Source organism: Nanorana parkeri, unplaced genomic scaffold, assembly GCF_000935625.1.
Source record: "Nanorana parkeri isolate BGI_ZX_2015 unplaced genomic scaffold, ASM93562v1 scaffold158, whole genome shotgun sequence".
Classification (NCBI taxonomy): Eukaryota; Metazoa; Chordata; class Amphibia; order Anura; family Dicroglossidae; genus Nanorana; species Nanorana parkeri.
Genome location: NW_017306426.1, coordinates 1,484,720 through 1,504,380, shown reverse-complemented (window position 1 = coordinate 1,504,380; position 19,661 = coordinate 1,484,720). Strand labels below are relative to the sequence as shown.

At 43.0% G+C, this 19,661-nt stretch overlaps 1 protein-coding gene across 3 annotated transcripts in view; it reads left to right on the top strand.

Annotated features, from left to right (window-relative positions):
* The window catches only part of RNF130 (ring finger protein 130), a 240,657-nt gene that overhangs the window by 175,635 nt on the left and 45,361 nt on the right, over positions 1–19,661 (top strand). For all 3 annotated transcript variants that reach the window (XM_018554435.1, XM_018554436.1, XM_018554434.1), the window contains exon 6: positions 12,730–12,826. In XM_018554435.1, coding sequence (XP_018409937.1) covers positions 12,730–12,826 — 97 coding nt within the window. The remainder of the gene's footprint in view (positions 1–12,729; positions 12,827–19,661) is intronic.

The following is a 19,661-nucleotide window of genomic DNA, read 5'->3' as shown; positions in this document are numbered from 1 at the left end:
CATAATTACATTTGCTAGGAGATATCTGTAGTCAAACTCAAGTATATTGCAGATGCACTAAAATGCCTCTGGATTCAGCTGAAACTGTTTTTTTGTAGTGTATGACAGAACAGTTTTAAAGTAAGATAGATTTAAACTAAAATCTTTAAAAATATATCTTTAGAGTTTAATGTTTAGATATATACTGTACATCCACTGACATGAAATAAAGCAGCACAATTAGCAGTGGTAAGCATAACCCACAGCAACCCGATTTCAGTATGAGAGCAGTTAGAAAGGCTTGCTATGGGTTACTGCTTTTCAGGCATTGTGCTTAACCCTATTAAATAGAATCTAAAACAGATACAAGGCCAATTAACACCATAGCGTTGCGCTAAAGGCAAGGTTCTCATCCCTTTAGCGAATGTTGTCACACAGCATAATGCATCGCATGCTAGGTGTTCTGTTGCATTGCCATTCATTTAAATGGCACCCCAGTGCACCTCTTGGCACCTCCTGTGCTGCAACGCATATTACAGCAATACCTTGCAGTGCACCGGCGAAAAAAGGTAGTGCATGCATTACTTTTGCAACGCAACACATGGTATTGTGGTATCTCACACTGCAGTGCAACGCACATGCCCCAAGAAGGTTTATTGGGGCGCTGTTAAAATCAATGGCAGTGCAAAACAACACACCTAGCATATGGCGCACTGCGTTGTGCGATCGCGTGCACAATATGCACATGGGTACCATGCCTTTAGCACAACACTGTGGTGTAAACATGCCTTTAGTTCATGTGACTTCCCTCCTGGGTACAGGGACTGTATCCTAATAAAGGTGACACTTTAGGTGCAGAGATTGTGATGGTGATCTACAAATGAACAAAGATTGTGAATCTGCTCTCTATTTGTAAGTATAGCAAAATTCTAGAAAGATTCCAAGAACATTACTGAGAAATGGGTTATGCATGCCATAGGCAAGCTCTCAATTTCAACTTCTCTGAAAACTGGACAAGCTGAAAGGAAAAGGAACTCATTACCAGCTAATTTGTCACAGCTTTCAGACATGCCGGAGAAGACAAGGGAGCACATCCTGTGCTTTGCCTGAAGGGAACCTGTTGAAAAAGAAATATGGGAGATGACTTGCTTTTAAAGGTGCACGTTCTAGGGGCATCATTAGCATCCTTACTTTGCTACTTATTGAGCAACTGACCTTGAAAAAGCATACTTCCAGTAAAGGTTCAGGATACCTTACTGACCTACTTGTTCTAAGTAGTAAAGAAAGGGTAAGGATAGTATGTCTGTGAAGGTTCTCATTCATCCAGGTCATTATATATTTGTAAAAATGAAGTCAAGGCAACTGGACTTGCTGTATTTTTCTTCAAGACGTTTCACTGGTCATCCGACCAGCTTTCTCAATTATAAATTGAGAAAGCTGGTCAGATGACCAGTGAAACGTCTTGAAGAAAAATACAGCAAGTCCAGTTGCCTTGACTTCATTTTTACAAACATAAGGATAATAGGCCTGGCGGTGTACCTTTTAAGCAGAACATGCAGTTAAAGGAGAACTATGGGGTTAAGTCTTTTCCCCATAGTTCTCCTTAGAGTAACGGGAGGACACAAACTAGCGTCCTCCCGTCACCCTAGGCTCAGTATACCGCGAGCGGTAGCTCGCAGTATACTGAGACGATGCAGTACACAGCGAACTGCAGCTCGCAGTATACTAAGACGCCGCAGCTGAAGCGGATCCTGACAATTGTGCCGGGATCCGCCCAGCTGCGTGAGTGACAGCTGGCTCTGCCTATCTAAAGGCAGAGCCAGCTGTTCTCACCCCCTCCTCAGTCCGTTCCGCCAGTCAGTTGCGTAATGGGCGAAATCGTCGTTTTCACACGTATGAGCACCCAACGCCTGTTTGCATGTGTGTATGTATAGGGGGGACTTTAAAAAAATGTTTATTCTTTTTTATTTGTAACTTTAAATTTTTTGGGGGGATCTGTCATATCGGATGGCCAGCGCCCAGCGGTGAGGGGGAGAGAAGCCGCCCCGAGGACGAGCTGTGTCGGCCGCACGGCGCCCTTGTTGCCATGGCGCCCTGTGCGGCCGCACTGCTCGCACACCCCTAAGGCCGGCCCTGTGTGTGTGTGTTTCTCTTAATAAAATGAACCTGGTACCATTATATATTCCTTTTATTGTAATGTAACCCTTACCACTGACTCAAAACCAGTATATTGTCATCAATCTCGTATCTGGGCATACTCTTTTTACCTCCAGCAATGGTTGTCGTGCTCAACATGAAGTGTACATACACCAGCCCAAATGTAGAGATTGTTGAACGTTGTGCTTGTGCACAGAGTCTGTCGTAGAGCTGCCAAAAACACTGTATAATGTAAATGGTGCTGCGATTTGGATAGTATGGTGATGTTGTAAGGTTTCACAAGACAGCTGAGTGGAGGGTGGAGTATAGGTTGACACAGTGGTGTTGTGAAGGAAGTGGGGGGGACCTGTAGAGTGGTTGTGGGGTCAAGTGGTTGTAGGGCGATGTTTTGCGCAGTGCCTCTGCTGAGAAACTGGATAAGAAAAAACAGAAGAAAACGGACTTTAGGCACTACCATGACCACTTCAATTTATATATAAAAATATATATTTTATTGTGTAAATTGTAAAAAATATATAACAAGGTTAAAATCATCAACACATATTCCCAGAATCATCCCCAATCCAGGACATATGTTGTAGAGGAGCTTGTACCAAAGGTATAGGAGTACAGATGTAAAGATCAGTTGGACCTCCACATACTGTATATGGCTGTGACCAGTAGTATTAGTACGAGAACGCCAGAATGGTTTATAAAGTAGTCGCCTACCCTAAGGTTTAGATCATCTGCATCTTTCATTCACCATAAGTGTATTTCATACAAGTATCTTTGGTCATACTACAAACTGGATGGACATACACATATGGTGAAGTAATACTACTTGTCACAAACTTACCTTCTGCAGGGACTGCTTTGAATGTGCTTCCCTATAGTTATGGCTGTTGTGGTAGAATCTGGTCGTCAATGAAATATCGATCCTAATGTGCACTGTAGTGTTTTTGGGATAAGCAAAATTGGTGCCGATACCTTGCGCATTCAAGGTAGCGAGACAATACCTTTAGAGTGGACCCAGCATTTATTGACAATGCTGCTGACCTTACCTGAGCAAGTACATTCATAGCAAGATCACCAGGTAATATTACAAAAAAAAAAAGATGCAGTTTTACAAAGATTGAAAATTACTTTTGAATTCACATTAACATGTTAACGCTTATATTCAATCTTAGTGATTGGGTTTACTTATACTTTAAAGTAGAGCTGTGGCCAGGCTATGAAAGCTATACAAATGAGCTTTAAAAAAAAAACCAAAAAAAAACCTTACTGACCTTTTTAGCTGAAGGCGTTGTGGAGCAATAAGCCTCAAACTTTACAAAAGGGTTTGGGAAGCCTGCTTTGTTTTTATATTAGAGATTAGAATGTTGGTTGGTTACCACAAGCTGTTTGAAGGAGGAGAATGAGTTGAGCTCCTGAAAATGAAAGCTTTAAGTGTTTCTGCTCTAACATTTGAGGATGAGTTGTTCTTGAGTGCCTGCAGCTTCAGAAGTTAGTGAGGGCTTGTTTTAAAGCTCAATTACTTGTGGTTAAGAATATGGAGATATGAATTTCCAAAACCTGGTCAAGTATTTATTACTTCTCAAAATGGTGACAATGCCTTCAACTTCCTTTGTCCTGAGAAGGCCAGAGCCTTTTTTTGTTCAATTATCATCCTGGCCTATTATCCCCCTATAAGGAACAGCGGAGAAATGACAGAATTGTGTAAATGTGGAAACATGTGCAGGAGTCTTTATGTTCTTGATTGTGGATAGAAAGGTTGTGTTACATACAGCAGCCTTTTTGCTGCTGTCTCTTGTTTTGCAACCACCCAGTATAAGAACCTATTACACTCTGCTTTAAAATCACAAAAGCTGCTTTTCCTGTTTTTTTGCTACAAGGCATTTGCAGGCTTGAAATTCTATGCGTTAAATAAAAGAAATTCAAGAAAAACAATGTGATCTCTAGTTATTTCTAGCATTTCATAAATCCTTTTACAAGCTTGTCATACGCAGTGCTGAGATAGATGTGTGTGTAGAACATGCCAGTGCCTTTCTCGATGCAGAGAGTAGCAGGGCTCGGAGAGGCATGCTTCCTGCAGTAATGATTTTATGTCTGCTTATATTAAATTATCTGCTTCCTTAATTCCTTTTCCCTCTTTATTTCCAAACCAATCACAGTAATCAGCCTGCGCGCGCTGGGTCCCTCTGCAGGGACTGAAGCTTAGTCCAGTATTACTGGCTGTGTGGACAATGAGCTTTCCCAGTAGAAACATTTCTAAGAGCCAAGAGAGCAGCGAGATGTGGATGGAGATGTTGTTTGTCCCGGCACTTTGTATTGCTTCTTGATCTATTATGATATTATAGAAATGACTGGGATAAAACATAGACCGTGGGCCACCGTATAGCCACCAGTTTGGCTGAGTGGTCTGTTTGTTCTATACAAAAGAAAAGGAGGATGTTAGCAGTATAATTCATCATTTCTCCCATCTGGTTGAAAGGCTGGTGAGGGAGAAATAGAGAGAAAAAGCTGAAACATAGACTGGATAGAGACAAGCCTTTTGCTTGTCTCTATCCAGTCTATGTTATAAAGCAAAGAACAGAGTGTAAAGTACATTAAAGTGGAACTTCAGACAAAAGAAACTAAAGCGTGTCCAAACCAAAAATGTAATATATTGTAGCTTACCAGTTTTTAGATTTGATGGCTGCATTAGTTTGTTTTTTTTTTCCAAGGCTTTGCACTTCTTTTTCACCTGATGATCTTGCCATTATAACACTTCTTGTGCTGGGATAACAATGCTCACTCACTGTACTGAATCTTTGGTGGAGATGGGTTGCCACCCTAGGCTGTCCGCCCCTGCTTTGGACTTCCTCATCTCCATAACATTAATGGGAGGTATTCTGTAGTTCATGGAGGTGAACTAGACAGGGCTGATTACATTGCTTTAGATTTCAGTGTGAACTCCAAAAAGAAATGGTGAGACTTCAAAACTTTTTTTATTCAATTAAATGATGAAGACTTAATCATTCAGCGTGCTCACTGGCTCTGGCAAGGATGCTCACATAAAACAAGACTCCCCAACAGTGGGTAACCAGAGTATGATTCTAAGGGGTTGATTGACTAAAGGCAAATAGGCTGTTGTTCAGTTTGCTCTTTGCAAGGACATTACCCCTTAGCTTAATGAATGTGATGAAAATTGACTTTGCAAAGAATACCCAATCACATACAAGAAACATTTTTAAAAAAATGCATTTTTGTTTCCAAAGCATCACCTCACTCTCTAAGCTAGTGGGAAACTTCCCCTGCAAAGTTCAAATTCCCTTGCAAAGCAGTCAGCCTATTTGCCTTTAGTAACTCAACCCCGAAGTATGAAAGCACAACAGGAGCACCGAAGCAAATGATTAAGCGCTGGTTCACAGCATCTGCGTTCAGGCTGTATTGGCTGTTTTTTCTAGAGCAGTCATGGATGGGCTCGGTTCACACCACTGCATACCGGTAGTGTGCGCTTTTAAAAAAAAGTATGGCATGCAGTATTTTTTTTAAGCTCACCGACGTGAGATGCGATACAACCATCTTGAGCCCATAGAACTGAGTGAAATGTACAAAAAAAAAAAAGAAACGGTGCGATGCAGCTTGATCAAGCGCATTGGCACTGTCCGGGGGCACACATGGCAGCAACCATGTAAACATACCCTAAGGCCTGATTCACACCTGGGCGTTTTACAGCGCGTTCCTACGCTCGGCAAACGCGCATATTACGTACGCCTAGGTGTGAACCCAGCCTAAAAGAGTCCAATTGGTTTAATCATTTTCAGTGTTATCATATAAAACATCCAACGTGTTTCAAGAGCTACCACAGTCCCATTAAATCGGTGCTACAAGAAATATATAAACATAAGAGAATGTAATATATACAATGCATTAGAGCTGCAGCTAACGATTATTTTCAAAATCGATTAGTTAGCCGATTATTAAGTTCGATTAATCGGTTAATCGGATAAAAAATCTAATCAAATAAATGGCTCCAGTGATGGACTACTAGTTTGTATTGAGTGTAGTCCATCACAGGAGCAAGCTTGGAGCGGTGGAAGTAAAAAAGAAAACAAAATTGTGGTGTGCAATATAGTGAAATGACAGTCTTCCAGCAACTTGCTTCTGAGATCGGACCTGTCTATCGGCGGCTGTCATCCCCCCACACCTGCTCCTCCTTACTACATCTCCCCATGTCCCTGTGCCGATCGTGGATGTGGGCGGGCGGTGAACATGAGGCGGGGAGGAGATGCGGCGTGTGGAGCGTGGATGCGGGCGGGTCTGGCTGCGGCGAACGTGAGGTGAGGAGGAGGTGCGGCGCGCAGTGTGTGTAAAGCCGTAAACAGGGCCAACCAATCAGAAGCCGATTAATCGATGATTGAAAAAGTTGACAACTTTTTCAATAATCGATTATGTCGATTAGTTGTTGCAGCCCTACAATGCATATTTTGCTGGTTTGACTACAGTAAACTGAAATCTGGATTGTTGCCATTTTGTCATGGCTGTTTGTGTTTGTCATTACTTGGTCTTGACATGTCATGGCCATTTTGAGCACTCCCCCTGAGACAAACATTAAGCACCAGAGACTCGTAACGATTAATGTAGCTGATATCAATTCTTATGAAACTGTAATCAATCAGAATTTTGTCTGGAAGGGGCCTTTATAGCTTTGAACTATGTGATGCTGCCACAGGGAGGAGAAATCTGGGGCAGAGCCTTCCATGTTAGATGCAATACTGTAAATAATAATAATGTTTTTTGTGGGGTTTTTTTTCTTTTATTCAGTCTGGCCATTTTGCATTGTTTGAGAACAACTTGGTGTATGCTTGATGTCACCTTTAGGCCTTACTCACACTGATAAGAGCCGGCCCGTACAGATCCGTACGGTGCGCAAGGCCGTGTCGGGCCGCTTCCGGGAAGGACAGGTGCCGCGTGTGATATGTACGCAGCAGCCTGCTCTTCTCTACGGGAGTACGTGGCCGTACGCTCACCCGAACTGCACATCCGTGCGAGTGTCTGTGCTCAGACGCAGACAGGATCCATCCTGTCTGCGTACGGGTACGGACACCCGCACCTGCACGGATGTGGGTGAGTGTATGGCTGCATACTCCCATAGAGAAGAAAAGACTGCTGCGTACAAATCACACACAGCACCCGTCCTTCCCGGGGGCGGCCCCATACGTCTCTGCACTCCGCACGGATCTGTACGGGCCGGCTCCTGGGACAGAGGAGTCAGCGCTGGATGGGAGACCCGCCGCAGCATTGGAGAAGAGGCTGAAAACTACAGGAAAGAAGAAGATCGTTTTTTTCATTAACATTGGGGGGAGGGAAAAATATTTTTGACTTTAATGTTACTTTAAGGCTTCAAAAGCTGGTCTTGAGCTTGTTGAAATCGGTTACTAGTAATGCAGAAAGAATTTTCCCATGACCTTGGTCCAGCAGCACTGGCAGACATGTACAAAAAAATAAATAGACGACACAATTGTTTTTCCTATTTGCTATTATTATTGCATATTTGTGTCTACTTTCTTGATGTACCCAATACCTCTTCTTTTGTTCCCTTTTCCCTCTGTTTGTTCTGTACCCCAATTTCATTTTCTTAATAAAAACAGATTGTGTAAAGAAAACAAGCACAGAGCCTAACTAAACAGAGAACAAGCCAAGCTAATTGTGTGCCTTTCAGAGAACTGTTTGCGAAGATTAAAGGAGAGTTGTAGTATTTTAATGATTTTTATAAACACATATAAAAGGGAGCATCTTAAAACTTAAATAAGATCTCTAGTTTAGTTTTTTTTGTTTTTTAATAAAGTGCTCATTTTGGTCTAGAGGCGAAAAAAAAGATGATATACTCACCCAACCCTCTGTCCTGCGGCAGTGACCGCTTACCTCTTTCCCCCTCCACTTCGGCTATGGTATGTCCCCCAGCATCCTCAAGTCTAATGCAGGTTCATGTCATGGGTCCTTAGACTGCAGGAGCCTGGGAGGAGAAGAGGCTGAAGGGAACCGTCTAGCAGCCAGACGGCATTGAGGATAGGGTGAGTATATCTTCTTTATTTCTGTCCCAATGCCAAAATGAGCAGTTAACATTTTCAGTGTGGGTGTAGCCCCACTGCATGAATTAATGTGAAAAATCCTCCTGGAGTTCTTTTTTAACTTCAGGCAAACCGCTAAATTCTCAGTTGAAATGCATATATGGGTGCTGTTTTACCTGCCAAAAGATACATATTTAGTGAATCAGGACCAGAGATTTACACAATATATACAGCCAGGTTGGTGACCTGATTTTTCTGTTCTGCATCTAAAAAAATAAAGCTTTGTTGCCTGTCAGCACAAGCCTTTGATTGGGCAGTGAAGAAGCAGCAGCTCACCCTCTGCTCTCACCTGCTTTCCGCATGTTTGTTTTTTCCTGTCAGATTCCATTTTTAGAAGATAAACTTAATATCATTGTTGTGGTCAGCACTTTTTTCTGCTTTTGAGCTGATATGGTTTTCTATTTAATCAACGTGCATCAGTGGCTGTATTGGTGTCACAGCATCCCTTTAAATGAGTGAGCACATTCATGAATAGGTCTTCCGGCCACCACTTGTGATATATACAGGCCTCAAAATGTCCACTCGCCCCCTCGAAATTGGTGAGTGAAAATTGCGTGAGGGCGAGTGGAATGTCATCGAGGGGGTGCGCCGCCGGCGTGACCAGGGATGAGACACTACCGCCGCGGTGATTGCTCGCTTCTCTTCTCCTCCTCATCCGCTGCAGCTACAGAGCGGCCGAGGAGGAGAAGAGAGAACAGAAGCAAACAATCGGCGCGGCGGTAGTGTCCCATCCCTGGTCCCGCCACGGCGCACCCCCTCGATAACATTCAGTTCCGCTGTCTTCTGCAGCTTCCTCCGCCCACCTCAGCTGCCAGGCTGGGAGGAAGACTGCAGAGACACTGTTGGCCCAGCCAGAAAGTTATGCAGGGGGAAAAGAAAGTTTTATCCGGGTACATGGAGGATCTCTGTACCGCACCCCCCACCCCACCAGGAGGAAGAAGAGGGCACCTGAATACCATCAGCTAAGTGCACTGTAAGTCCCTTTTCTTTCTGCCTTACACCGCTAACCTCTGCACTGCGCGTCACGCTGACCTCTGCACTGCGCGTCACTCTGACCTCTGCACTGCGCTTCACTCTGACCTCTCCACTGCGAGTCACTCTGACCTCTGCACTGCGCGTCACTCTGACCTCTGCACTGCGCGTCACTCTGACCTCTGCACTGCGCGTCACTCTGACCTCTCCACTGCGAGTCACTCTGACCTCTGCACTGCGCGTCACTCTGACCTCTGCACTGCGCGTCGCACTGACCTCTGCACTGCGCTTTACATTACTGGCCTCTGTACTGTGCGTCACACAGATGGCCTCTGTATTCGGCATTGCACCACTGACTTCTGTACTGTGCGTCACACCGCTGACCTGGCGGAGTTAAGGCCGGGGCAGGGTAGGGGTTAGGTGGGGCAACTGGTGGCGAGTAACTTTTAAGTCCTGGCTAGTAGCTCAGGAGTCGCACATATATTTATGTTGCGGCAGAGCAGAATATACTCATCGTGACACATTGGCAAGAAGGGACAATGGTATTATTATCAGAGTATTTCCTCACAGCTCTACTACCAAATTCTTTATCAGGGACACTGTCATGTGTCATATAAACATTCATGCCTGTGTGTTTTCAGATGTAATGAAAATTATAATCATTACGGCCTGAGAAGATCAAATATGGTGCTGGTGTTCACTTGTTTTGAAAGGCGCAAGCCCCAACTGTGTCATGTAGGATACTGTTTCCACTAAGTCACTTTCCTGAAAGAAGCATGCTGCCAGTGAAGCCTGAGAAGTAGTAAATCCCATCCTCTGTATTTGTTTCAAGTCACTTGCTCACTGGGGAATGAAGCCAAGATCAGTATGGCAGCCCTAGACCCTGCACCTTTAAAACAGGTCAATAGTGAGAGCTCTTGTTCAATTTTGCATCCACCCAGATGATACAATTTACTTTTTTTTTTGCTGGCCTTATGGAAACAAGTTGTAGCTGGGGTTCTGTGTTCAATTTTCACCAAAAACACTATTTGTATGGATTTGTAAATTCTCATTTGTTTCTGTGGGTTTCTCCTGATTTCTTATAGCATGTGTGTATAGTATGATTGTGGTGGTACTGTGTGGTGTACTTTGTAAGAATCAGGGACAGAATTTGACATCAATGATTGTAAAAAAAATTTGGGTAAGTGAAATTGAAGCATGGCATTGAAATCTGTGCTTTAGTTAGTGTAATGCAGAAGTCAGCAACCTGTGGACTGCAATCTATATGGGGAACATGAGATCATCTGGCTGCTGGAAAAGTAAAAGGAGCCATGATATTGAAGCGTAGGTGTGCCATCTACTGGAGATAATTCAGTTGTATCTCAGGGAGAAGGTGAAGTAGGGAGGCACCCAAAAATGCATTAGAATGCCATTCCATGTTCCCATACTCCAGTTCTTCACCACAGTTGACTTCACCTCTGGTCATCTGCCTGGTAAATTGTACACACTCAATGCCCTGCAATTACCAACATTTCCTTGATATACATTATCTGCTTACTAAATTGTACATGATAACCAAAATCCTGTTACCTACACTTTGTGGTTTATATTTTGTAATTTAATTGATCAAAAAACCTGGGTTAGCTGCCCTGCAGCTACTAACCCTTACTTGGTATTTGGTATATAATTTGCATCTCTGGCCTGCTAAATGGTACACACTTTGTGGTCTGTTCATAGGAAAACATTTGCGTGGCTATTCATGCATCGTAATGCTATGTATATTCGATCTGAGCAAACTAAACAGCTGAGAATGGAGAAAAATTGAATGTTCCTCAAGCTATTTTCTCTTCAGGTCAAATTTTCTTCAAATATTATGTGTAGGGATGCACCGATACCGATACTAGTACCAATATCTGTGCCGATACCAAGCATTTGGGCGAGTACTCGTACTCGCCCAAATGCTCCGATGCCTAGCCCGATACTTCCTGTATCAGGAAGCCGGGCAGTGTGTAATGACGCGCTGCCAGGCTTCCTGATTGACCAGCAAGACGGTTCCGCCTGGGTACTGGAGGAAGGCCACTCCTGGCTGGAGAGGCCCCGGGGGTGACAGGCTGGACATGCTGAGGTGAGAGGGGGCAGACTTTCTTGTTAATCGGGAAGCCGGGTGGCGAGTCTTTACACGCCACCTGGCTTCCTGAATGGGACTTCCGGTACTCGGTAATTGGTATCGGCGAGTACTGAAAAAAAATGATCGGTACTCTGTACCAAAATACCGGTATGGGTGCATCCCTATGGGCAGTAGTGAATCAGGAATGGGTGGGTGACATCAGAGAAAATTGACAATAAAGTGCTGATGCTTTGACTTAAAGACCCATGAGTGCCTCAAGACCTACTTGGATTTGTATTGATATGCTTGTAGATGACCAACCAGGCATTTACCTTACATAGTGCGGTGGCTACCCTGGGGACTGTTTTTTTTTAAATTGCATAGCTATTTGTCCAGCAAAATTGCAGGTACTTTTGTGTGCAAGCTGTTGTGAGAATGGTTCAAAATGGAATGTTCTTATGGCTTCTTCTTCCGGTTGAAAGTTTTTCAACTATTATGGGCAGTAGTGAAAGTGGAAAATACCACAATAAGGCCACCAGAGGATCATAGGAAATAAATACTTCTTAGTAACCAGAGATACAAGGTAACAATTCTAGAGTATTCTGCAGGGTATTAACAGATAAATGTAATTATTGCTACTACGGGGATCCTGTGGTTACATTTATCTGCTAATTCTCTAAAATTACTTTTACTTTAATAACTAAAATATATTTATCGCCTATAATGCTCCATCTAGTGGCCATAATGCGGTATTTTCCTGATTTACTACTGCCCATAATATTTGAACAACATTTACTTGTGCTCCATTCTCACAACAGCTAGTTAATTAGCTCAGAATGAAAGTATCTGCAGTTTCGCTGAACAAGAAGCTAGCCAGAAGTTTTTTAAAAATAGACCCCTTTGTGTACTGTTACCCACCCATTTTTGATATCTGGTTCACATCTCTTGCCTAATGACCTGTACACACGTTACGCACTGCTATTTTTGAACATCATTGCATGATATCTAGTTCTTCTCTCCTGCCTTGCTGCACTATACCGGCTGACTGCATTTTGATATCTAGTTTTCAACTCCTACCTGCTACCGGCTGACAGCACTCTTGTTACTGACCCTTGCCTAATATCTGGTTTATATCTCCTAACTGATCAATTGCCAAGTTGACCCCAAAATATTTAACAAGGAGGCTAATTAAACATTTCTAACTCAACTGTTTTGTAGCAAATTATATGGGGTTGTGATGTTTATTAATAGCAGTTTTTCTCTGCCTGTCACCTTGCATTTACCTTGATAGCTTGAAACGTGAAAATCATTTTATTCATGATAGATCTTTAGAAGCTTCAGTGTTCCTAAAATAGATCTCGACCTCTCTTGGGTCGCATACCCTTGACCTAGCATACAATGTGGAGTAGATTACATTTCATCTAACTGTATGTTCTCTTGCAGACATGTTTTCCACAAGGTGTGCGTGGATCCGTGGCTCAGCGAGCACTGCACCTGCCCAATGTGCAAGTTGAATATTTTAAAGGCTTTGGGAATAGTGGTAAGTAATAGTAAAATGTATTTTAGTGTATTTATTGTTCATTTAGAAAGTAAATATTGATATGGTTTTTAAATATCCTGGTTCAGTCTTAAGGCTGTGACGCACTGCATGCGAAGCAGAGCGGAGCGGTGGCACGCTGCCTTTGCGTGCAGTGTGTCATGTAATTTTCTCTCCGGCAAGAGGCCGCATAGCTGAGTGTGCCAAGATGAAAAATGTCATCTTCGGCCAATTGACTCGCGCATATAAACCCGCGCGTCAGGATGCAAAGTCCAGCCGGTGGTTAGGTGCGAGCCGATTGGCTGAAGGTACTGTCATTAATCTGCCTGCGCTCAGCTCCCTGCTTGACAGCTTTGCTTTGCTCTGCACGGCGTCTGGTGCAGTGTCATGGGCTTGAAAGTGGTCTCCCACCCCTGAAAAAAGATTATGGTAAAGGCATCTTTAGAGAACGGCTCATATATCCGTCACACAGTTTTTCCCTTGCATCAGAAAATCTAGGCATACAATACCATGCACCTTTGACACTCAGAAGCTCAGAACACCTGAATAGGTTGATTATTGCAATAAGTATTTTAATCTGTTGCATTGCCTGACAATAACAGTCTGTGAGGGTTCAGCTTACAGTTCAACACTTAAAATTGTGTGCATTTAAATTTTCTTTCAAAGTACTAGGCAAGATGCTAAATTGAAAGTTGCAATACACATACGGGAACTGTTTTTTTTTTAACCTGCTGAAGATTTTAAAATGCCTGTCGGCCAGTCTTGTGATTCAGGCAGCTCAGCCACACAGCACAGACAGATCCTCGACCTCCACTGCAGCAGTAGTGTAGCTTGGTCAAGAGCACGTCCCAGCTTGTTGATTGCACAATAAATCCGCAGCAGAAAATTGATGAGCTCATCATTCTACTCTCCTTCTGTCAGTATATAGCTGCACCGTAGCAGAGCTTGATTGGCTTCTAGTGCTGACCTCCCTCAGTCATGTAGTACAGAGGATGATACCCTTGGATGTTTTGTTGCAATTAAAATACATTTAATCATTTTAATAAAGACATAATTGTTTCTTTTTTATATGTATCTAAAACCCAGTTTTAAAGAGTATGTCGCCGCAAGATACAGTACATGCACATTTCCCCCTGTTTTGTTGCTTTGAAAACACTGCAAGTATAGGTAAATTCCTAATGATCTGCTGTGAATCTAGTGAGCTCCTAACCTCACATTTGAACTGACAAGGCTGCCTCTGCTGCACTGAAATCTCAAGGTCTGACCAGTTCTCTTCTCCTGGACTGCAGAACACCTTCCTCTCGTCTCATCTCCATAGTATAAGAAGAGGTGTTCTTTTAACATGAACTATTTTTCTTGCCAACAAGTTTGTAATTGTGTAGCCAGTGTTGTGATTTGTATACCTCTGCCGATACTGCACAGCAGTCAGATGAAACCATTATTTCCTGGTTCAGCGTTGCACACTTATGGGAGTGTCAATCGCCTGGTTTCCCTACATCTTTCACTGGTTCCTCCTGCTGACCTCCATGTCACTACTGTCTTCTAAAATGTATTGAGGTCAGCAGTAGGGACCAGTGAAAGCTACAAGGAACCCAAGAGGTCCACACTTCCAGACATGTCAGTTTACCTGACTTCAAGACATGAATTCACAACATCAAGGTGGTGTTCAGTAGTGTGGGCAGCTGGAGATGTATATACCATCTTTAATAGGTAAAGTTTTGCTGGAAAATGTTTATGTAGCCACGTTTATGTAGCCACAGGATCGCTTTAAAGACGTGGTGCCCAGAGTTCAGCTTTAAAGGAGAACTATGAAGTGAGTGATTTTCACTCAACCTCATAGTTCGAGTCGACATGTGACAATGAAACTGTCACACGTCGGCTCAATAGATCGGGAAGTGAGCGTCACTCACAGCTCCCTGCAGGGATTCCCCCCTCCCCGCTCCGATCCTCCAGCGCTGACTGGTGGAACGGGCGTGTACAGCTGGCTCTGCCTCTAGATAGGCAGAGCCAGCTGTCAATCACGCAGCTGGGTGGATTTCGACAGTAATGTCGGGATCCGTCCCGGCTGCGGCGGTCTCGCGGTAGCTCGCGGTATACTGAGCTTTGGGTCACGGGAGGACGCTAGTTTATGTCCTCCCGTGACCCTTAGGAGAACCATGGGGAAAAACACTTACCCCATAGTTCTCCTTTAATGTCATTTTCCATAGGCCACTTCTTTCAAGGTAAAAATCTACAGTATTTACTATAAAACAATTTGCAAGGTTCTTCTTATATCCTCTCATGTAGAACATCACAGGTACTTATGTCTACATCTCTAGAAGATTTTGTTATAGCGCGTTAAAGGGTTTCTAAACCCTCAGTTTTTTTTTGCATATATCTACTGCTAGCAAGCATTAGATATATGCAAAAAGTTTTTTTTTTAAACGCTTTAACAGTAGTTGACATTTACCCCGTCCAAAAAAACAAAACTGCTCGGGCGGCCGCAAAGCATCTTGGGGCGGGCGCCTGCGCAGTTCGGATTTTCGGCCGGGAGACGAGCAGAGACGCAAGGTAAGTCTATGGACGCATGCACCTGCATGCAGACACCGCTGGATCAGAAGTGCCTGCAAGGACAGAGGAGTCAGCGCTGAATCGGAGAGCCGCCGCACCGCTGAAGGGACAGATGAAAACATCAGGAAAGAAGATCAGAGTAAAAAACATCATTTAAGGTAAGTGCTAACATTAACATTGGGGGGAGGGAAAACATTTTTGCCTTTAATGTCACTTTAATCGCTATAATCCTCAGCTTGAGCATCTGACCTGTGTGTGCATTTTTAGTTTTACAAAAAAAAGGGCAGACAAATGCGGTTATATAATTTTCAAACTGCAGAACAAAACCATTTGAAAACATGTCTTCTGTTATTCAGAAGCCTGAAGTGAATGACATTTAGTTAAAGCACAGTGTATCAAATAATTGCCTTTTTATTTTCACAAAGTTCTGGTTAAACCTTTTCATCATCCTTTGTTGCATCTCAGAACTGCTGTTCTCTTTGCAGCAACTCTTTTCTACATGCACACTTTTCACAATGGCTGCGTGTCATTTCTCAGGGACGTTTTCCTATTGGTGGCAACAGTGGACCATACTTGCACAAAATACAACTCCAGGGTGGCTTGTGGTCTCTTTTGGAGGCCAATGCAACTAGGTAGCAAAGTAGAACAATGGGGGCACAGGGGCAGAGCCATATGACACACAAGTGCTGAACAAAGGACCTCAAGGCAGGAACCCCATTATTATTATTTATATGAAAGATGCAGATTTAAGTGATTGGGGTTACATATGCTTTAAAGCAGAAAATTAGCATTTTTTTTGCCAACAGAAGGAGGCAAAGTATGGCAATGTATCCAAGATTGAAGAAAAAGTCTAAAAAATATTAAATTAGTGATCCTCAAATTTATGGATTTCTACAAAGCATGCAAAAGTGCAAAATGTACTCTTAAGAAAGACCAAAAAGAAAATCCTTATATGGTACATTTGGAGTTTTGGGAGATGTGTTAAAATGAGCCTGTCTTCTACCTTAGCAACTTTTTAATTCAGGCAATCTAGTGCATAACCAACGCCTCATTTGACCTTGCACATTTTCTTGTTAGCAGCATAGACCGGTAAGTGCTGATCTGAGTAATGACGCTTGAGATGAGGAACAATAGGTGAGTGTAGCGGCTGGGACTGGCAGAATCTGGCACAATCAGACATTAGTGCCGTTCTAGCAGGGAAGGTTTTTCACTGTTTATGAAGTACGCCTGAGACCTGTTGAGGCTTAGCGCATAAGCATAGAATTATACAGCACTTCTTCATAGGATGTCAGCAATAGGAGATGTTGTTTTAAGCTAAGATTAAAACAACTAAGATTAAAACAACAACAACTTGTGCCCTGAAGGATTCAAATTTCTTCTGTGTGTATGCACAAAAATAGAGGGGGATGAGTGATTGAATACATTTGTAATTATTCCTGCAGTGATTCTGCTGTTTGGATAGCAAAGTCAGAGAAGTTTAAAGCAATGCTGGGCATTTGTTATGCAGGGCAAAGATGACCCACCCACTATGCTGCAAATACTTACCTCCTCCACTGCCATGTTTACCTGCTGGAGCCCAGGGTGTGGGGGACATGGGACTCTCTCTCTTCCTGACTTCTGCAATGCTTAGCCTGGTCATCCTGTTTCTTCTTCGAGGAAGACTGTAGCATAGTAAGGGGGCACTACATTGACCTTCAGTTTGAGGGAGCAATGCAGTGATCCTAAATAATTGTATTGTAACCTAATAGCAGCTGTAACCTGGGCATTTATACTGATCCATATGTAAAGCGGGTATACACAACAAATATGTAATAGGGGCATTTGCACTAATCGGTAATGTCACAGGGGCATTCTACAGATCACCAATGTAACAGATCACTTATACCGCCAATATAATGTACCACTACAACTACCACAAGTTGGTAATTTGACATTTACATGAATCATCATGGTACACTGACTACGACTGTATCAGCGGCATTTACTCTGTCCACTAATAGACCCGGGGCATTTACAATTACCTTTAATGCAATTACTGCTGCACCCTACTCTGGGTTGCATACTCTGGACTGCTGCACTCTGTACATTGTGCTGTATGTTACATACTAGGAATACACCGATACTAGTATCGGTGCCGATGCTGAGTATTTGGGCAAGTACTCATACTCGCCCAAATGCTCCGATACCTAGCCCGATACTTCTGGTATCAGGAAGCCAGGCAGCGCGTCATTACATGCTGCCCGGTTTCCTGATTGGCCAGGTTCCGGCTCCATGCTCCCTCTCTGCCTGGCTTCCTGATTGGTCGGGAAGCTGGCCAATCAGGAAGCTGGGTGCCGTATATGACGTGGCGCCTGGCTTTCTGATTGGCTGGGAAGCCCGCTTCATGCTCCCTTGTCACCTCATGATGAGGGAGCATGGGGCGGATTCCCTGCTAATCGGGAAGCCGGGTGGCGAGTCTCTTCACGCCGCCCGGCTTCCTGGCTAATCAGGACACCAGGTGGCGAGTGGCTTCCTGAATGGGTATTGGTGAGTACCGGGAAAAAAAATATCGGTACTCGATACCGAAATATCGGTATCGGTGCATCCCTATTACATACGCTGCACTCCTTCATAGTACATATTATGCTGTTTACTACAAACTGTGCCTCTGGTAGTCTGTGCGTGAGGCTACACAAATTTGACCATTGCAATGACAATCTACTTAGTTCTCTGTCCTGTACGTTATATACTCCATACTACCTCACTCTTTATACTTTGCTGCAAAGTATAGACTCCATACACCCGATCATCACTGTATTGTTATTAATAGACAGAAATGATTGGTACCACTAGGAATTTTTTGGTTTTACTACCTGCTCAAATAAATGGGCACAGGCTAGTCAATATACAGTATTTGAAATGTTTATTGATGTGCAAGTAGGCCTGCCAAGGCTGAGTCCTTGCTAGCTCTTTGAATCTGTATGTTCTCCCTTTACTAAGGAAGCACGTAGCAGACAAGAAAATGAGAGTAACGTGGTATTTTTAGTACAAGAGAGAATCCACTAGGGATATCCAACACGGCACATCATAGACAAGAGTGCAAATGGTTAACTTGCTGGCAGACAGTTTCAGTATATCAGTCTTGCTCCAGAGCCCGTATGCTTAACTGCTGGCCAACTGCAGGGTATGACTCTACTTGCAATGACAAAACAATCTCTGTGATACATAAGTAACACAAAGTGTCTGATGCAGGGTAGTGGCAGTTTTTAACTGCATAGAACAAAGTGATGGTACAGCAAAGTGTTCCACCACTTAGATTTTGAGATTTGTGCTGGGGTGATGAGGAATTTTGCTGTCTGAAGTCTGCCTAGACCTGAGTACTGCAGCATAAAATAGTACTTTTCCTACTGCCCTTTGCTACAAAATAGAGCAGAAAAGGACAGGAAAAAAAGAAGGAAGGAAGGGCAACAAAATACAACACTACATTAACACTACAAAACTACAGATATTAGGCGATGGTCATATAAATCCCTGGGTACCTTTAGTGTGTCGCCTGTACAATTATACCCTGGAGACCTACTGGGTTTCCTTAAACCAGAATTGTAGGTACATACAACCTCATTGTATCTACTGCCTGCCTTTCCATGCCATGTTCTTTAATGCCTCATGTGATACCTCGGTAAGGCACTCAGGTATTAATCCATTCCGGCTGCCTTCTCCAGCTTTGATGTGTGTGTTATAGTTTAAATACTCTTATCCTCTGCAAAGATCATCCAAGGCACTCTAGAAATAGAATGGCTTTTAGCAGGCCACTGACTAGTCTTACAGGGAGGCAGAGAAATGGAAGTGGAGTGGATATTACAAAGAGACTCTAATACATACCCAAATCTGAAGCTACTGCAACATTAAAACATACAGCTGATTCTAATCATTTTATTTAACTGATCATGTAAAAGAAGCATGAATCGATAATGGATAATGTACATACTGTAAATAATAAATATTCACCAATGATTTAAAAGTCTATATAAATATACAAAGCCGCAGGTTGAGAGTATTTTTAAACACACATCCAAAGTGACTTCCAATATTTCTAATTTACTGCAGTGTATTATTATTATGCCGGATTTACGTAGGGCCAACATATTTGCTCAGCACTTTTTATATCGCATATATTATTCGTTATATATTAATCACAGTTATTACACATAAATGTGCTAATAAACAAAACCTTTGAATTGCCCATTCAGGACAGAGCAACAGATGTGCTTTCAGCCCCTTCCCCTGTCCAGCATATTTTTTTTTTATT